The sequence below is a fragment of the Sinocyclocheilus grahami genome, unplaced genomic scaffold, assembly GCF_001515645.1.
Source record: "Sinocyclocheilus grahami isolate Dianchi unplaced genomic scaffold, SAMN03320097.WGS_v1.1 scaffold364.1, whole genome shotgun sequence".
In the NCBI taxonomy this organism is placed as follows: domain Eukaryota; kingdom Metazoa; phylum Chordata; class Actinopteri; order Cypriniformes; family Cyprinidae; genus Sinocyclocheilus; species Sinocyclocheilus grahami.
The window spans coordinates 609,952-629,033 of NW_015505543.1; the positions used below are offsets into that span (position 1 = coordinate 609,952).

Below are 19,082 nucleotides of genomic sequence, written 5' to 3' on the forward strand. Positions count from 1 at the left end.
TTCATGGCATTTACAAACGTCAATAACCTGTGAATGGAGGACACCATGATCTGAGCTGTTTTAATAACAGAGATGGAATGTAAACGCACAATTTACGTGATTGAAACAGCATGAAAATCTGACTAAATCTCTTATGTCAAGTTGCAGTGTCACATATCATCAAGGGCAAGGCTGAGAAAAGAACGCAACGCAACAGGTAAATGCCGTTATCGCTGTTTTCCATGTTCGTGGAGTAAATATTTTTATACAGCTTAAAAATGCCAGGTAGCCGGTGTTTCGTATCAGCGTACACTTACGTCACTGGTAGTTCCTATAGAACTGTTTTTGACCCTACTCTGAAGTAGGAGCTAATTAGTGAGCTAGTTAGCTAATTAGTTCCCCCAAATGGAGTTCCTAGAACTAAATACATTCCTAGTTCCTGCGGTGCGAACACGCCCAAAAGCGGGAACTTCCGCCAGTAGTTCTAGGAAAAGGTTCCTCCAATGTGAAAGCTCTTATAGATGTTAAAGTTTCTTCATAGAATCACTAATGCTAATAAGGAACCTTGATTTTTAAGACTGTGTATATAACCTTGACTTTTCTTGAGGTTTATGTTTTCATGTGCTACTTACCATGTCAAATTTAGTCACATGACACATAGGAATCAATGGTGATTGACTACAGATCAGACACAAAATGTGGCAGTACAGCGATAAACTCCTGTGGCATCAGACTTGCTGGATCTGGATCTAATTGGAAACTCTATTTTTAAGAGTTACAGCTATGTAACACTGATTTAACTTGACAGATTATTTATGATACCCATAAATCTAGTCAGCTTAAAGTCATCAGGAACCACCCTACCTCTAGTTCGAAAAAGAGACCTTGGGAAGCATTTTGTGAAATATCCGCCAAACTAGCAGTATTTATTGTTCTCTCATTTTTGTCATGATGATAAACCACTTTAGAGGGAGTTTTTCATGGAGGTTTTTAATTCACGTGAGGAGGTCTTTCAGTACAGATGGTCTGACCTCAGAGGAACTGCCAGGACTGTGGTTTCTGAGACCTTTTGATGGTATCAGTATTTCTGTCTTATGAGCACCATCACACACAAGTGTCATAAACAGAGTTTGTATGTGGATGTCGAGCGAATATGTGTGTGTGAAAGAGTTACTTCAGAATCCTTCTTCACAAACTATCTTCAAAAGTGTCACTGAGTTCTAAGGAACTTGGACGCAAGCCATGTGTATACATGCATTCATATAGACACACGCACGCCGAAAATCAGATAAGAGCAGAACAAAGTTCAGCGCTAAAAGCTAAAACCTATCACTCTGAGATGTGGCTTCCATCCCTCTATATTTATTTCATTCACTGTTTTCTCTGGCTGTATATCTCTCACTCTTCCCCCTAACAACCACATCACTCTCCTTTTATAGTCCCTGGAGAGCCGCCGGCCAGCATGAAACCGTTTATTCTGTGTATTTGAGTATTTTCCTTTTACGACACCAATGAGTACAGAGAGAAGACCTGTTTTGATAGTGCTGTTATCATCTTACGCTGAGTGAGTGTTGGCGGCCAAATGCGGCAAATGTGGCTCATAAGAATTCCAGATTAGAGGATACAACAAGGTAAATGGAGTGTGTGTGTGAGTTTGAAAGACAAACATAAGCTCTGTTCTAAAGTCTAATGAGCTTCCCAACTTGATAGCATTTTAAGTATCATGGGTGTGCAACCAATGCAATTACTGTTCAAAAACATAGGCAGTACAATTTTGCTGCCTTTTAAGACCACTTCTTTTGGGCAAATACTAAAGCAGCATAGCACATACCCAAGTAACTAATTTAGGTTAAAAAAATGTTTTGTTTCAAATGTTTCTAAATGCCCAGTATTCTTGTTGTGGTCATAATAATATTTAAAGGTTACGAAAACATTTCTTACAATGTTTTACTAACTTTGTTTTCACCCAAAATATAAGGTTATTTGAAAGTAAATTTTTAATGTTCTAATGGTCAAATATTTTCTTGTTGTGATTAGAATGTTAAATGTTACTAAAGCGTTTCTCACAACATTCTCATTTGATTTGTTTTACCCAAAATATAATGTTCTAAGAATGTTTTCTCTCAACATTACGAGAATATTTACGAAGTACAAATAACATCATAAGAACGTTCCAAGAATGTTGTTATAAGAACTTTTTCGCAACATTATAAAATGTATCAAATATTAATGTTCAATAAACATTTCTTTTTTTTAATTGTCCTAACATTTACATAACTATATATATATATATATACAGTAAGTTGTGAAAACATTCCCTGTAAGCGGGGTTTCCTTTATGAAATAAATCAGTCACAGAAAGCATCGCGAACACCTCGGTCTTCAACTAATAATAGTTAAACTAATACAAATTTTTTAAATATTTATACAATTGCTTACTATACAGTTTATAATAAAACAAATTGGACATAATGTAATTTATTTCTCTTGATAAACTGCTAATAAATAAAGACTGATGTGAATAGAGTAAATACATAGAGTACAAGCTACGTTATCAGGCTAATCAGGTATATGCATGCTATGCTAGTATGTGAGCTTACAAAAATAGATATTAATGTTCATTATAATGTAGTTGAAACTACAGTACCTATACCATGATTTTGTAAGAATTGCAATCAGGCGCTAAAAAAAGAGCACCCATTAACATTTATCTGAGCCAGTCTCTCATATAGTTTATGTGAGGATGTCTCCCATGTGCTTCACTCTTTGGGTGTTGCCGCCAGTCTAGTGTACTAAATCAGTCAATTATAAGGGTTTATTTCAGTAAACAGGACTTAGAAGGCAAATGGCTATGTAGACAGTAGTGAGCAAGACCACTCTCTAGAGTTTGGGAAAAGAAAAGAAAAGAAAAGTGAATGCATTGGCCACCTCTTCTTTTGATTGTTTTGGGATCCAGGGAATTTTGGTTTTATTAAAAATACATTCACTCTCTAACTGACCCTCTTTCTGTGAGCTTTGCACACACAGTCCCTGCTGACCGTTCTCATTAGCTTCTCTGTAAAGGGCCATCCATGGCATTCCCAAACCATTGCCTCAAGCATTCCCAATCCATTCCCGCACCATTCCCAGTACTCTTCCTCATTATTGCAGGGCAGCAATGAGGCTAATTTAAGACAGGTGAGGTTCTGCTATGTCTGTAGTGATTGACAGGCTGCGAAGGGTACTCAAACTGAATTCCTTAGGAAAGGCACTACAGTTTGGTTTGAGCATTGTGCACAAATTCAACCCATTTGTGAAAAAGAGAGATGAACAGTGAAACTGAAGTTTTACAGTTTGCTTTACAGATCTAGAAATTATGGCTGTGTGCAGAATGGAATTACTTACTAATGTGAATCAGAATGTGCCGTGCAACAATAAGTAATAGTATGCTACACTGTTGTCACAAAACTTAATTTCGTGCATGCTTAATACAGCAAGTAGCACTGAGCTTTCATCTTAGTAATACCACATTTATTTTGCATTTCTTTGTTTATCAAAAGAAAATGTCTTAAGTCTTGGCCAATAATCAGGAAAGACTTTGCGGCTAATATTGTGCATTGGGTCATTTGGGTATTCTTGACGTGCATTACTATGAGTCATATGAAAGATGCTTTACGTCATAGCAGAACATACACTGTGGATATTTTCCAGTATGTATATATCATCCTGGCAGAGAAACACAGAACCGCTGGGATTACAGTTGTCTATATTTAGTGTTTTATGTACATGAATATATGCACTGAGAAAATCTGTACATGTGACACAGAGATGAGACACATTTATACACACCAGATTCACAAACTGAGATTATACACACACAAACTGACAGTGGGGAAACGCTTCAACAACGTTGACTTTCATATAGATTTAAAACACATTTTAATCACTAATAACTGTTGTCAATGACAAAAAAATAACAGTTAAAAAAATAAAACATTAAGAAGTATGAAATAATTTAAAAAGTCTTCTAAACCATGTTTTTAATACAGGGCAGGACAGTGGAGAGAAGGAGTCATGGAGCTACCTCTGCGATGGCTGGCGTAAAAACCGAAATGAACAAACAAATCGAACGTAGACATAAGGCAGACAAATGGTGCATGCAGTGGCTAAAAGAGAACTGCAACTCCTCCAAACTCCCATTTCTACGGAATTGAGGATGCAGTACAGGGACTCTTTGCGTAGCAACAGCGATGGCACCCCCTGAGAACAAACCTTCAGGTGCCTAAGGTAGCCTGAGAGCGCCAGACTCGACTCGACTCGGTAATGTAAACATAAATACAGAGGTTGATATCTCACTCTACAGGCAGTTCGGTAACCGCGACACATGCAGCGTTAGCATTAGCATTGTGCGCAAGTAGTCAGTCTGCAAAACTCTCCTTAGTAGAATATCACTTCGAGTTAAATAAACTTATTTTTTCTCATTATATATATAATATATTTACTTCTGTGCAGAGTCTGTGCTTTGGAGTCTCTGTTTTTTAACAGTACTTCCTTGTTTTCACCAGTTTGCTCTGGTACTTGACTGAGTGACCGCTGTGTCCCACCACATAAACATCCAGGAGATAGCTCTTTCCCGCCTCGAGGCCCATTATGGTCTCGGTAGTGACTGCCTTCTGCAGGTTGGCGCTGTGGAAGTACTTGCAAAGCACTTTCTCAGACTTGCGACGGCTCTCTGGTCCAGCGCACTGGTTCTGCTCTCGCCGCCGATGCTCTTCGCCGTAGCTTTCAGAAACTTCACGTCTGTAAACACAGTATTTGTTGCGCTCCTGTGTGCCAAGCCAAGCCACGGTAACAGAGGAACAGGTACGCAACTTATCGAAAGCCTTGATGCGGGTATCCTCAGGTAGGGCAGGGAAAGGTTGCTTGCCTCCGGCACGTGTGCTGGCCAGTACTTTCAAGGTGGAGGCACCCTTGCGGGACCCTCTCAGACGAATCAGGTACTTGGCTTTGGGCTTTCCTCTGAGCTGGAACTGACGGACACCTTCCACATTCTGAGAGAGAACAAGCTTCCCATCACGACGCACCTGAACTTGCACTTCGTCCAGACAGGTATGGATAAAGAGCGTGACACGCTGGTGAGAGGAGACCGGGGCAAAGCGAAGGAATTTGCTGCCTTTCCTCTTAATGAAGACGTCGGTTACTTTCCCATCCTTGAGCTCCACAGTCTTCTGCTTGGCTTCTTCCTTGGTCCGGGCAAAAGTGCCAACGTACGCAGTACTCATGTTGGTGCCAGTGTTGACGGCAAACACATCAAAGTAATATTGCGTGTCTGGCTTTAGATCCGTCACGGTGAAAATATTCTTGTTGCCTATGCATATCTTCTGTATGTCTGCCACTTTGGGCTTGGGGATATATGTGCGACTCATCTTGTTGCTCAGAGCTCTGTTGGTGGTGAGGGAACGATCCTTGAAATCATTCTCAGATGGGACAAAACCAAAATGAACAAAGTCAAAGGGGCTGAAATCCCGACCGGGTTTTGGAGCAATCATGAAGGCATCATCCAAGCTCATCTTGGCCTCCGCTGCGCATAAGCTCTTGAAGTTGTGCTCCTTGTTAATAACCACACAGTACTGGATCGGCTGGCCCATGATGGAGCCAGTAGGAGTGGGCTTCCAGGCCAGCGTGACAGTAGTACGACCCAATGCTGTAACATCAACCCTGGGGTCGTAAGGCAGCTCTGGGTATGGCTGGTCGGACTCGGGAGTTGTGGTAGAGTAAATCTTGAAGTTGCTGTCCTTTTCGGTCGAGATGATTTCCAGCTGGTACAAGCCCGAAGGGGAGCTAGTGGAGATGAACGACTCAACGTCATTTCCTTTGTAGGTAAAGAGTTCGGTCCCCTCGTTGGCCGTGACCTGCTGTTTCTGCTGCTCTAGAGGTTCTGGCTCACCTGGGATACAAAAGACACAGAGAGAATCACAAAATTAGACCTTGGGAAACAAGCACAGAGAATCAAAAGATGATGAGAAAATGAGTGTCCCCACAGAACAAACCACAAACATCAAAAACAAGGCCCATACTGTGGGGGTAAAACTGTTTGGAAATGCACATATTGAATGATGACTTGTTTAAACCACACACAAACACAAGCCACATAAACTGTCGAATGTACACACTTAGGCTTTTTCTGAACATCAATGACTGAAATATTTAACATTAATTGCCACATAATGACGCATTTCCCTCACCACTCCAAATCCTCTCATCTAGTTGTTTACTTACTGCTTCCTCCCCACACCCCGATTAACACCACTGGAAACAAGAAGCAGCAATTTCCATCTTAACGGAAAGAGCATAGTTTAATGTGTTAATCCTTATGAGGTAACAGGGAGCTACCTGCTCTAGTGGACATTAGCTACTCATCTGCTGGCGGCTGTGTTTTGTATCCAAACAAACTTGCACATCAGAGGGTGACGTTCACTTTGCCTTCTCAAGGAACTCTAAGCTACACAGAGACGCCTTGTGGCTTTGCTGTTCCTTGAGTTCCTTTCCAAGCCCTCTCCATTCAGCTGGGCGAGAAAGCATAATATTATGTTTGTCAACCAGAGAACTAAATGAACACGCGTTGCACTCAAAGACCGGCTCCCAGTGGATATATTCCGCAAACATGGGAAAAGACTTGTGTATGAGTATTTGTTTACTGTGACTGCTGTACCTCAAAAAAAAATAACAAAAATAAAAGTGCTTCCATGTCCTTGTTTGCTTTTCATTTATAACCTAGTCCTGCAATTAACCAGAAAAAAAGTACATGAAGTATTGCACAGAAGTAGCTCAAAATGAAGTTCTCACTTATGTTTAAAAATGTCAACTTCGTCTCGGATGTGTCTCCTGAAATTCTTTAAGGGAAATAAAATTAGACAATTGTTGATAAACTAAGTATTTATGTAACTTAAACAGTAGAGCAAGGCACTGGCAAGACCAAGGTCATGGGCTCGATTCCCATTGAATGCAAGGACTGATAGAAACAGAGGCTGTATGGGGGTCAATATCACCATAGAGTGCCTATCAACCCTCGAAATACTCAAAAATGTTGGTTTTAATTTCCCATTCGCTTTATGTCATATCATAAATAGTAGACACTCAAGTACTATAGAAACATATTAGCTGAGCTCCCGCACATTTTTTAAAAATAATTATGGGCCATTATTCGAAGCATAAACCATAAGATATGTCCACCCTGTCATGGACATATATATTACTGTTAAATATGTTTTCATTGCAAAATTAAGATGCAAATTATATTTTTTGAAAGGTATGATGTCCCTTTCCTAAACAGGGTTATTAAAAAAATTATATAATAATAATAAATATTATTCATTTTGTTTTTAGAAATTTAACTACAAATGAATAGCCGACAGGGTGGACATTTTGAGTTTCAATTAGCATATTAGCTTACAACAAACTGTTACTAGCTAAATATTTAGTCTGGTTGTTGAAGATAATTTGGTATATTTAAACTTACATATTTAGAAAATACTGTATTCTAATCACTTCTGGCATATTTTATGCCGACAGGGTGGACATGTTAAGCTTTGGCAAAGCAAGTAAGCAAACTTTTTAAATTGGAAAAGTCACCGACAAATTTCAGCCGTTGAAATTCCCGCCACTGAAGAGACAAAAAATCTGTTGTCACTAGTGTTGATGTCACTAAAGGGGATGGCCTTTTCTTAAAGGGGCGGATTCCCCAATATGACAGGGTGGACAACCATTCTCAACTCTTCTTTTTTATTAAATAAAAATATAGTTTTTATTACCAAATGATCAATACACTCAAATTGAGTCTAAACTCTAAGGTACTGGGGTCTTTCTCAAAGCAGGAGACCTAAAGATCCTATAAAATGGTATATCGGTGGTCTCAAAAAAACAGACACTGACTAAAAGCCACAAAACTCCAGTTTTCATTCATTCACTTCAAGTTTTAATTTGCTTTCCGTTTGATCCCATTGCTGTCTTGAAACAAATTAAATATTGAGGAGATCTCATTTGAAATGTTCTTTCCTAAGGTCCAGTCCCACCAGAGTAAGTGTGTATATGTGTGTTTGAGTTATTGCAACTGTGAATGACTGAATGTATATGTGAGCAAGGAAATGAGTCTGAAGGCGGATATCATCAACTGTGACTGATCTGTCTTTCAGGATCTCCCAATCACAGCCAAGTCACGCCGTAGCAGGACAATCATTACACGGTGTGTAAAAAAAAATCTAAAACCCAACTGTACAGCAGTGAATTATGGGGGTCTCTGCATTTCATCAGCCAGGACAGCCATATTGGGCCACAGACTAAGAGAGGAAGGAGGAAACCCAAGGCCTGGGAGTCATTATTGCACAAAAAGTCAGAGATGATCAGAGAAGCTTGACGTCTCGCAGGGAGACACTCGTGTCTTCATGTAAGCTCACACATGGACATGTTCCGCACTTACAGTACGCTTCTGACACAGCAGCTTCTGCCCCGTTTCGGTTCTATACATTGGGTTTCACAGACACGTGGAACTAAAACCCACTGTGCTGCTCCATATGTGTGGAGTGAAATACAAGGGTGTTTTGTGGAACTTTATTGATTTCATTTTTAGGATACTGTCCAGATGGAAAAAGAGAGATGCAGAGAGAGGGTGATGGGAAAAGAAATTAGAAAAAATACCAGGAGGGAGGGCAAAAGAGGAGGGAGTACTGCTAAAAGGGAGACCAAGAGTACAAGCAAGATTTTTGCTTTGAAGACGAACGCCGGTCACAACCTTTTTTTTGCTTACAGTTGATGGGAACAGTGGGAGGAATTCTATGGCTGTGTGATTGAAAGCATGTCTAGGTCACATTTCACTGCAAAATCTTTCCATTTTGGGGTCATGTTCTTGACAGGTTTTGTGAGATTCACCCTTATATATCCCTATACAAGATTCACTCCATTTTACTATTTTTCATTCTTGCTTTCAGGCTTTTACGTCTGCAGACGTTCAGATGCAGTCCATCAGCACACCAAGTATGCTTACACTGGGCCCAAATTCACACTTCACAAATACACATTGACGCACTTGAACAGGGCTAATGATTGACTACAGTGGAAAATACAGACACACACTGGACACACTCCACAGTACTTCACAGAAAACACATATTTATTAACACATAACATAGTTATTTTTGCATGAAACTTTCCAAGGGGGGCATCTGTAGGACATTCATTTTAACTTTTGGTCATTTTTCCTTAGCTGGTCATGTGCTGGTCCTAAGCAACTAGCTCCTGCTCAGGACTAGCTTAGGACCAGCACATGACCAGCTTAAACCAGCTCAAACCAGCAGCCATGCTTTAAAACATACCTAACCAGCATATGCTGGATTTTTTTTTAACAGGGCTGGCAAGCCATGTTGTTATAGATTAAAATTTAGTATAATTTAGGCCTATTAGATATTTCTCTTGTATAATTAGCCTCATCTTTTGCTTTAACAGGTAACTACATTTTAGGACAGCCTTAACATTACGAACTTAAAATGCTGCCTATGAAGGCTGCTCACTAGGTTTTGGAACAGAACCAAAATTGGTTCTCTTCGAGAACTGCGGCTCGTGACGATACATTGATTTGTAAAGACACGAAACGATCGGTCTGTGCAAGAAACTGAACAGTATTTATATCGTTTTTTACCTCTGATTCACCGCAATGCCCGAACTGTCCGTTCGCGTGGTCTCAAATGGACCATTGACACTCCTAATTGAGATCGTAGATGGAGTGTCAATGGTCCATTTGAGAGATAGGTGGCGGTAATGCACTTATAAGTCTGCGATCTGCCGTAAAGCAAGAAGAAGAAGAAGACACGTCACAAGCTGGCTGAAGAAGAAGACGCTCAGGACAGTTCGGACATTGCAGTGAATCAGAGGTAAAAAACGATATAAATACTGTTCAGTTTCTTGCACAGACCAATCGTTTTGTGTCTTTACACATCAATGTATCGTCACGAGCCGCAGGGTTTAATTTGGTTTTGTTTGTGTATGTTTTTTTGACTCTCAAAACCGTGATTCTTATTCTTTTCCATTACATGACTGACAGACTGCAACGGTTTGAGTTAAAAATCTTCGTTTGTGTTCTACTGAAGAAACAAAGTCAACTACATCTTGGATGCCCTGGGGGTAAGCAGATAAACATCAAATTTTCATTTTTGGGTGAACTATCCCTTTAAGCTGTATTCAATAGCTATGGGAGATGTTCTCTTGTTCCACAGATCTAAGATCAGGTTTTCTAATAATAGTTTAGAACGTTTACATGGAAAACAAGTCTTAAATTACTGCAGAGTTGCAACATTGATCGGGAGATTTAATTCAGATACCTGATCCTTCCCCGCTGCGGTCCTCTGGGAGCTCCTGCAACGTCAATCTCCACTCAAGAGGAGCATCGCAAGGTGTCAGCGTCACCAACAGAGGAGTGTTGTCTTCCTCCACCACAAAATAGTACCTGCAAGAGCGAGGAAAGTTAGCATGCGCTGCAAAAATGACAACAACATAGAAATTACACAGGAAATTAAACCTGACTCATTGTATGTTGTATAGCAGATGTGCTCTTTGCTTGGACCGACTCGCATTTGATTACTGTGTGAAACTAGCCATCTGCAGGCAATTGTATTTTTAGGTCTTTTTAGATAAACACATGCACTTTGTGAGCATACACTTATATAAAAGGTTACATAACAAGGTGTATAACAATGCTTTCCACATTCGGGCCTGAAGAAAGTGCAGGTCCCTAAGTATAAGACTGCTATTTTAGCAAGGTTATGCATAATGGTGTTGCTAATTTAGCCCGCCTGATTGCCGCCATGTTTCGTCTTTAAAAGTACTTGAGATATATTAAAGCACATCCCAAGACACAATATACTGAAATTAGAACTAGCTGGCCTTTCGGAGACCACTACCAAATTAGGACCATATTCCCCAAACACAGCGCTGCTACATTAGCCTTGCTGTCTCAACACATTCCCGCTAGCTTTGTTAGCGTTTTTAGCACTGTGTTGCCGCTGAATTAGCATACTTTTTACAATGCGTTGCACATGGGAGATGTCTTATAAAAGGTACACCAAACACAGCTGGTGTATTTTAACTGTAACCTCTTTCTAATACTATATTGAAATATTAGCTTACTACTTAGTGCAAGCATAGACTGAATACTGCCTACTATTTGTTTAAGAAATAGTGTGTGAAACAGAAAGCATCATGTGTTTATATACAATTTATTTAAAATTAGTTACATCACCACTTTACGGATGAATTATATTCATACAGAGGAATTCAATGTGAATTTTTATTTGGAAAGACTGAAATAGTATTACTTTTAAATGTACTCTAATAAATTGTGTTTTATTTACAACTTTCAAAAACATTGTTTTACATTGCATTTCAACTCTTATCGCAGGTTGTACCTATTTTACACTCTGACCAATTGGTGGCTAATTTGAATTAGTTTTTACTACTTTATATATTTATTTATAAATGTATTTATTTATTTTCATGAGATCTTACGTGCTAAAGATTAGGTTTAGTGGTGAATCGTCACACTTTTTCTAAAAAAAACCCCAAAACAAACATACAAATTTCTACAAAATCATCCTGTAAAATAGTAATGTTTTCTCATTAGACTGGGTCGGTCCATTTACAGGAAATAAAAACATTTAAACTGTAATGTAATATATAAAACATATAATACATATAAAACAATCTTAAAAGTTAAAATGTCTTAGCTCTTGATTTTTAAAAAAAAGTTACAATCACGGTTGAAATTACTTCCAGATCATTCATCACACTGGAAAAAGAAGGTCAAATTAAGCACATTGCATTGTGGGATACAGCGCAGTGTGCTCTGTTGTATACTGCACATTTTGATAAATGTGTTTAGATATTGCATGAAATATTTACTGTATATATACAGTATATACTTCTAAATTAGTATAAGTTGCGTGATACTGTGTTATTCCAAACAGTCTGAGCTTTTAATCAGACCTTCTGTGAGCAGAAACACCTTTCAACTCCACATTCTGTAAAATAATTATGACAGATGTATGCTAGACTTCAGTGTAATCAGCTATATTTGAGAACACTGCAGTTCATTAGCAGGACACGACATTGACAGAATCACTGGAGTGGACATCAAACGGGAAACGGGGAGATCCGTTGTTACTATAAAGCGTTTTAAATTGCGAATAGCTCAGCCTGCGACCATCTGTGGTATGTATGCGATTAATTCATGCAGGATCCTCAGCTAAAATAACACTGTAGCCTTTTGCTAAGACCTCGCATATGGTGCAGTTTGACAGACGTGGTGACGAACACGGTTGATATTCGTCCATTTGAGTGCACCTGCTACTCAAAACAATGCTTCATCAAACACACACACAGCATCTCATTCATAATGCATGTCTCGCACTCATCTGATGCATTTTAGCTATAATAGATCCCATATTTCTTCTTCCCTCACACAAAGACACTTCCACAAATGCACATGATTATAACCCTCCCGTCCCAGGATGTTCAAACTTAAAAATTAGTTTACATGAAGGAAAATTGAAAAACATGAAACACGTATTCTGCAATTTAACACACAGAAGATCGTAAATATATAGGTGAAGCAAGCAATTTCTGAACCACTATCTCCACCAAAAAGAACCAAATAGCCAAATCAAATTTTTAAATAAATTTAGAATATAAAAGAAAATTAAACGTTTAACTTTCTGAATATAGACTTTTTATTTATTTATTTATTCATGCAGGTTTGTGTTAATACATACTAGTTTTAATTACCTTTATATAACTACAAATATGTGTATGTTTGTGTGATGTATGATCCCACCTTTTCGGTGTATCTCTGAACAGGTATCCACTGATCTCTGCTCCATCTGGCAAGACAGAAGAGTCATGAAACAGAGCTTTATCCCTGATCTGCATCTGAAAGAGGCCTTCATCACGCGTGGGCAGTTTCTGTCCCATCACCCCCAAGACCAGCAACACCAAGCCATAACATCCACACATCCACGTCATCCTAAAGAGAGAGAGAGAGAGAGAGAGAGAGAGAGAGAGACATTGACAGTGACTGAAGAGGAGAATGGAATTGCATTCTTAAAAACCTGATGAAATGTTTTCATGAGCATAGTCTTCTTTCCTTTTTTCTTTTACACCAACTATATTAGTGTCCACATCAAAGCATAATAACGTTCTGTTTCTTAAAAGCACACACACTGTGGTTATTGGGTGGATTCTTATTGACTGCCAATGTTTTTATCATTTATCGACTGGGGGAACAAATCATTCTGGAAGTTATTTCCAATGATCTTGTATATTGTTACAGTTCTGGTTTGGACTTGACTATTCTCATAGAATCTGAATGATTATTAAAACTGTATTAGTTCTAGTTCTCGTTATAGTCTCTAGACGTGTTGGGGGAGGGGCATAGAAGAAAGCATTTGATTGGACAAAAATCTGTTTAGTGCAAGATGAGTAATCAATATGTGTGCCAAAGGAGAAAACAAAATACGCTGAAAGCGAATTTTGGAGTGCACTAATCATGTAGATGACCTTAGTTGAAAAGCTGGAGAATCAATACATCAAGTTAAGGACAGTTAAACCATCAGTAGAAGTTAATGACTGTTTAAAAGCTCTAATGGGGGACAGTTAAATCCTTCCATAATGTCCTTATTCTAATCTAAAAGAACAGCAAATTCATCTCAACATTTAGCTAAATGACTGATGATCAGGCTACAACAAACAAACCAAACTACAGGAGATTTGGGATGAAGAATTCAAATGAATGCCCTCACTGACCACCTTTGAAGGTCTGCTGCTTTTTAAACTCAAGGAGCGGCACAGCTGGGGTAAAAGACGGGTATGCGGCGGTTGATACTGCACGCAAACAACATTCAGCAACTCATGAGAACATCCAGGCACTCGGAGACACTCACAGATGCACACATCTGCTCACTGAAGACACACACACATACACACCCTCACTAATCACCGTTTGAATGCCCGTGTAGAGTGTCCGAGCTCACAGTGTGCAAAAATATCCATGTCTGGTTGGTGTTAAACACCTGCTTATAACTATTCACAGATTTTCTTTCTCACTGATCTGCTGCATCTGTCCTGCGCACTTTTCATTTCATTTTGAAGTGAATGACAAACAGTATATTTTTGTTATTGTTATTATTATTATTGCTTTGGTTAACATTATGAAAATGAGCCTTTAGAGCAGACATTAAACAATAGACAAATTACTGTTCAAAAGTCTGAGGTCGATAAGACTTTGTAATATGTTTGAAAGAAGTTTCTTCTTCACTCACCAAAGCTCTTTTATTTGATCAAAAATACAGTAAAAAAACAGTAAAAATGTGAAATACTATTGCAATTTAAAATAGCTGTTTTCTATGTGAATATATGTGGAAATGTAATTTATTTCTGTGATCAAAGCTGAATTTTCAGCATCATTACTCCAGTCTTCAGTGCCACATGATCCTTCAGAAATCATCCTAAAAAAAAAAAATCTGTTTCATTTTTTTCAGGATTCTTTAACGAACTCAAAGTTTAAAAGAACATTGTTTATTTGAAATAGAGATCTTTTGTAACATACATATCTTTACTGTAATTTAAAAAAAACTAAAAGCTCAGACTCAGTCTGGTCACATGTAGGCCTGGTTTCACAGACAGGGTTTAGACTAAACCAGGATTAGGCCATAGTTCAATTAGGACATTTAAGTAATTTTTATAAATGTGCCTTAGAAAAAAACATTACTGGTGTGCATTTTGAGACAAAATAAAGTCACTGATATATTTTAAGATCAGTCAGAGCAAGTTTCTTTCAGTTAAAACACCTCAGACTTAGATTTTAGTCTGGGATTAGGTTTAAGCCTTATCTGTGAAACCGGGGGATAGTGTTTATCTACGTTAGGCTGTGCTTAACTGCCTTTCATTGTTCTGGAGTGGGTAAGACCGCACAGATGTGTTAGATTGAGCTGGACTAAGTTTATGTATGCTGTTCTGAATTAGACTGTGATGAGACCTCTTAGGAAAAAGCTGAACTTGGTTCATCTCTGCTGGTCTGAGTCTGGCTGTTTTGGGCTACCCTCTAGGTTGGATTTGGCTTTGCAGGGATCACATGATATCCTCTTTCTATTGATTCGGTGCCATTGATTGGAGCTGAAGGCTGTTAGGCTGTGCTTAACTGCCTTTCATTGTTCTGGAGTGGGTAAGACCGCACAGATGTGTTAGATTGAGCTGGACTAAATTTATGTATGCTGTTCTGAATTAGACTGTGATGAGACCTCTTAGGAAAAAGCTGAACTTGGTTAATCTGTGCTGGTCTGAGTCTGGCTGTTTTGGGCTACCCTCTAGGCTGGATTTGGCTTTGCAGGGATCACATGATATCCTCTTTCTATTGATTCGGTGCCATTGATTGGAGCTGAAGGCAAAGCCCAAACCCCCTGATATAATCAGGCTAATGATGGCAGATTAGAGCGATACTCCACTGTCATTAGCAGCAAGTGAGTCCTTGTCCTCTTAATGACCTATCCAGTAATCCCCCCCTCCTGCTGCCTTTATTCCCACTTTTCTTGACCTCTTTCACTCACTCTTTATTTGCCAAGCTCAGATGGTACTCTCTCTTTCTCCTCTTCCGCTTTCATCCATTGTTTCTCTTTCTTTTACATGCCTTCCTCTTGTCTTTCTTTTAAAAGTTGCACATTATCACTTCCCCCCTCCTTTACACTTGGGCTTTTCACTTCGGCCGATCACAAAATGTACTTAACTGCATTTGCACACAAAGCACTGCTTTTATCATGCATTGCATTTCCTCTCCTCTGTCTCGCACAACAAGAGAGCACTTCTTTCTCTTGTGCTCTGATGGTCTAATAGGATATTCTCACACAGAAAAGTGATGCTCTCACTTAAGGACTCATCTTGTATTGTTAAATAGGTATATGGGGATGTAGATATACTTATGCTGGATACTTTGAGGACATGTTTCGAACACTTTTGGTGCAGACCCAAGTCTGTTTGGCTGTGGTGAAACTGATTTTCCAAGCTCGGCATTGAGTTTGCTTGAAAAAGTATTCTGGGACAATTTAGGAATATGTGAAATTTGGTATGGTTCACAACTGGTATGAAAACAGTCCATCTTAATTCACAGTCATGTAACATACAAGGATATCTTCTAGTCCAGATTAGTGATTTAACATAATATTTACTTGTAGAAATTCAGCCTAGGCTTACAGAAATTAAGTCAGTGTTCACTGGAGAGCTCTGAAGTGAATTGGGAAAACAAAAGTGTAGATTGAGACTGGGAAATCCTTGTATGTATGATCCTTGGGTAAGAATTATAATACTGTATATCTTTTGATGTGGTTGCAGAACATTTGCCACAAATTCCAATTTACAACCAAGAGGAGAAAGCAAAGGAACACAGGAACATGGATTGCCTCTGCAACTTTGTCAGGTTTGGATGCAGTTGTGTTTCCCAGAGCAGAAAGCAAGACTCTTTCTAAAATAAAACTTCAAAACAAAGCCCCATCTGGAACAAATAAAAGCTAATGTTTAATTAGAGCTGTGGAGAATGTCTGATCGTAATTTGGGGAGGATAATTTGAAGGCAGAGTCAGCCGCAATTGTGTCAACTTTGTTTTGCTCCTTTTTATTATTTTTTTTAATGCATTCATTTGTTTTTACCAAACTTTTTTCCTGTGACGGAAACGGGTTCATTTGGGTCCTGCATCACTTATGCAACATGTACAAATCTAAGATGTGTGATGAATTGGACCTTGAAGTGGTTTCGGGAGAGAGTGTGTTGCGGGGAATATCGTAGAGTCAAGTTCATAATGTTAAACAGCTTAAACCCTTTGAACGCAACAAGCTGTAATGTTTGAATTATCGTCCTCAAAATGCGAGTAAATGGCAATGTGATGGTGCTATTTAAACAGCTTACTCTGTAACTTTAAGTAATTTACCTCGTTTTAACCTCCTTGATTATCGTTCTACGATCTATAGAACCATTAGAGATAATTCTGCAACACAAATGCCTTACAAGAATCTTGTGTAAGGTGTTTCAAAAACATCTGGCTGCATTCCACTCTGGATTTCCTTTGGTTACAATTCTTCTAATTATCTCTTCAGAGACAGAAATGTCATTCTCTTCAAAATATGTGTATCCAAATCAGATAAAATAACCATTCATCTCCACTGGGAGTCTAGAGGCTTTAGGCAACGGCAAAGTCTGACTGATTGATCAACAATTAGAAGCAGAACATTCTATCAGCCTGTCGTTAAATGGTTCAATCAGTCAAATAATAGTCTGATTAATTGCCACAGGAAGTGTTAACGTGCAATTCAGGGTAAGACAGGGACTAACAGGCTCAGTCAGGGAAACACACACACACAGATGAGTAGCACATGTATGGTGCATGAAAAGCAGCACTACTGACAGGGTGAAAACACACATATCACCAGAGCGGCTACCACCTGTCAATCAAACTGGAGTAGCCCGCGCCACAAACAGCGGAGAGCCATCATTACCGCGCTAACCTGTATGGGGGTGTCACTTCTGTCTCACTCGCTTTTTAAACATGTATGACTGCACGTTTACACACACACACATACTGCCTCCATACTGCCTCTCCTCCCTATGGAGCTCAGTGTCACACTGTGAACTCTCCTATATCACACCAGAGCTGCAAAAGGCTTAATTTCCACCGAGATAAGGGAAACATTTCAGATTCTGTTTCAACAGAGGCACGACGCCCTGAAACTGGAGAATGCGTGAGTTTCCCTCAGCTACTGTCAGCGCTTCCCGAAACCTCTGAACAGACATTTACTGTGAGCTTCGTCCCCTGGGCTCCTTACGGCCCTGTCATGCATACATATGGAGCCAGAGCTGGAAAGCTTAAGACGGGGGGAAAAGAAACCAACCTCAACAGTGGAACACAATGGGGACAATGTTGGATTTTGTAAAGCAGTTTTATTCAGTGCAGCTCTGACAAGAGTCAGTGGTTAGTCCATCTATTCTGACAATCCCCGTCCTGCTACACCAATAAGCCAAGCTATGCGATCTATTTTTTTTATTTTTTTGGTATAACCCACTCAAATATGATATTCATAAACCAGATTCAAAACCACATTCAATAAAAATCTCTATTTCAGTTTAGTTTTCATCATTTGCGACATGTCCAGTCCCTCTCCTGGAGGGACACTATCCTGCAGAGTTTGGCTCCCATTCTAATTAAACACGCCTTTACCTGCAAATCAAGGTCTTTAGGATTCTTAGAAACAACCAGGTTGTATCCAAAATCACATATTATAACCTTATGAAGTGCAGGTTGTTCACAACCATGCTACCGGAGCCCCCCAACACAGCACATTTTGCATGTCTCCTTTCTCTCAAACATCCATTTCAGGTCTTGGAGTCTCCACTAATGAGCTGATGACCTGAATCAGGTGTGTTTGATTAATGTGCAGTGTTGAGGGGCTCCAGGAATGTGGTTGGGGACCACTGATGTAGTGCACTATTCGAGGGGACAGCCATTAGTAGTGGTGTCTGGAACCATAGTGTATATTATTGACTGCAGTCATTCAGTCCCATAATGCACCTCAATAATGAATGTACAACTTATGTAGACTTAATGACTAGGCTAGTAGCCAGAGAAAACCCACGCATTGTGAGCATCATGCAAATGAATTACTTCATCTTGCCAGAAGATGCCATCTTCAGCATTACCGTTGCACTCAGTGTCCGAATTCACTCATTTGTTTTCATTCACTCATTCGGTGGACTGAGTTAGAGCAGTGGTTCCCAACCACATTCCTGGCCATTTAGAATTAAACCCTGCAGGACATTGTCCCTCCAGGAACAGCATTGGACATACACGGCAGCAGGGTGCGAACTACGGGGGAGCTAGCGGGAGCTCGGCTCCCCTTAATAAGACATGGGCTCCCCTGAACACGGAATTTGTGAATTTTGGGGGGGTCTCAAAAAATATTGACAATGTGTTCTTTTGATGTGCAATTTCAGTTTTGTGTAATGTGATCATCGTGGATTATTATGTGTAACATTGCAAAAATATC

At 39.4% G+C, this 19,082-nt stretch overlaps 1 protein-coding gene across 1 annotated transcript in view; it reads right to left on the reverse strand.

The window, feature by feature from the left end:
- Nucleotides 1-3,582: 3,582 nt before the first annotated feature.
- Nucleotides 3,583-19,082, reverse strand: part of LOC107549170 (protein NDNF-like) — a 19,195-nt gene continuing 3,695 nt past the window's right edge. The window contains exons 2-4 of the mRNA XM_016230160.1: nt 12,836-13,024; nt 10,329-10,453; nt 3,583-5,905 (exon numbers count right to left, since the gene is read on the reverse strand). Of these exons, the coding sequence (XP_016085646.1) occupies nt 4,497-5,905; nt 10,329-10,453; nt 12,836-13,023 (1,722 nt within the window). The 5' untranslated portion in view covers nt 13,024 and the 3' untranslated portion in view covers nt 3,583-4,496. The remainder of the gene's footprint in view (nt 5,906-10,328; nt 10,454-12,835; nt 13,025-19,082) is intronic.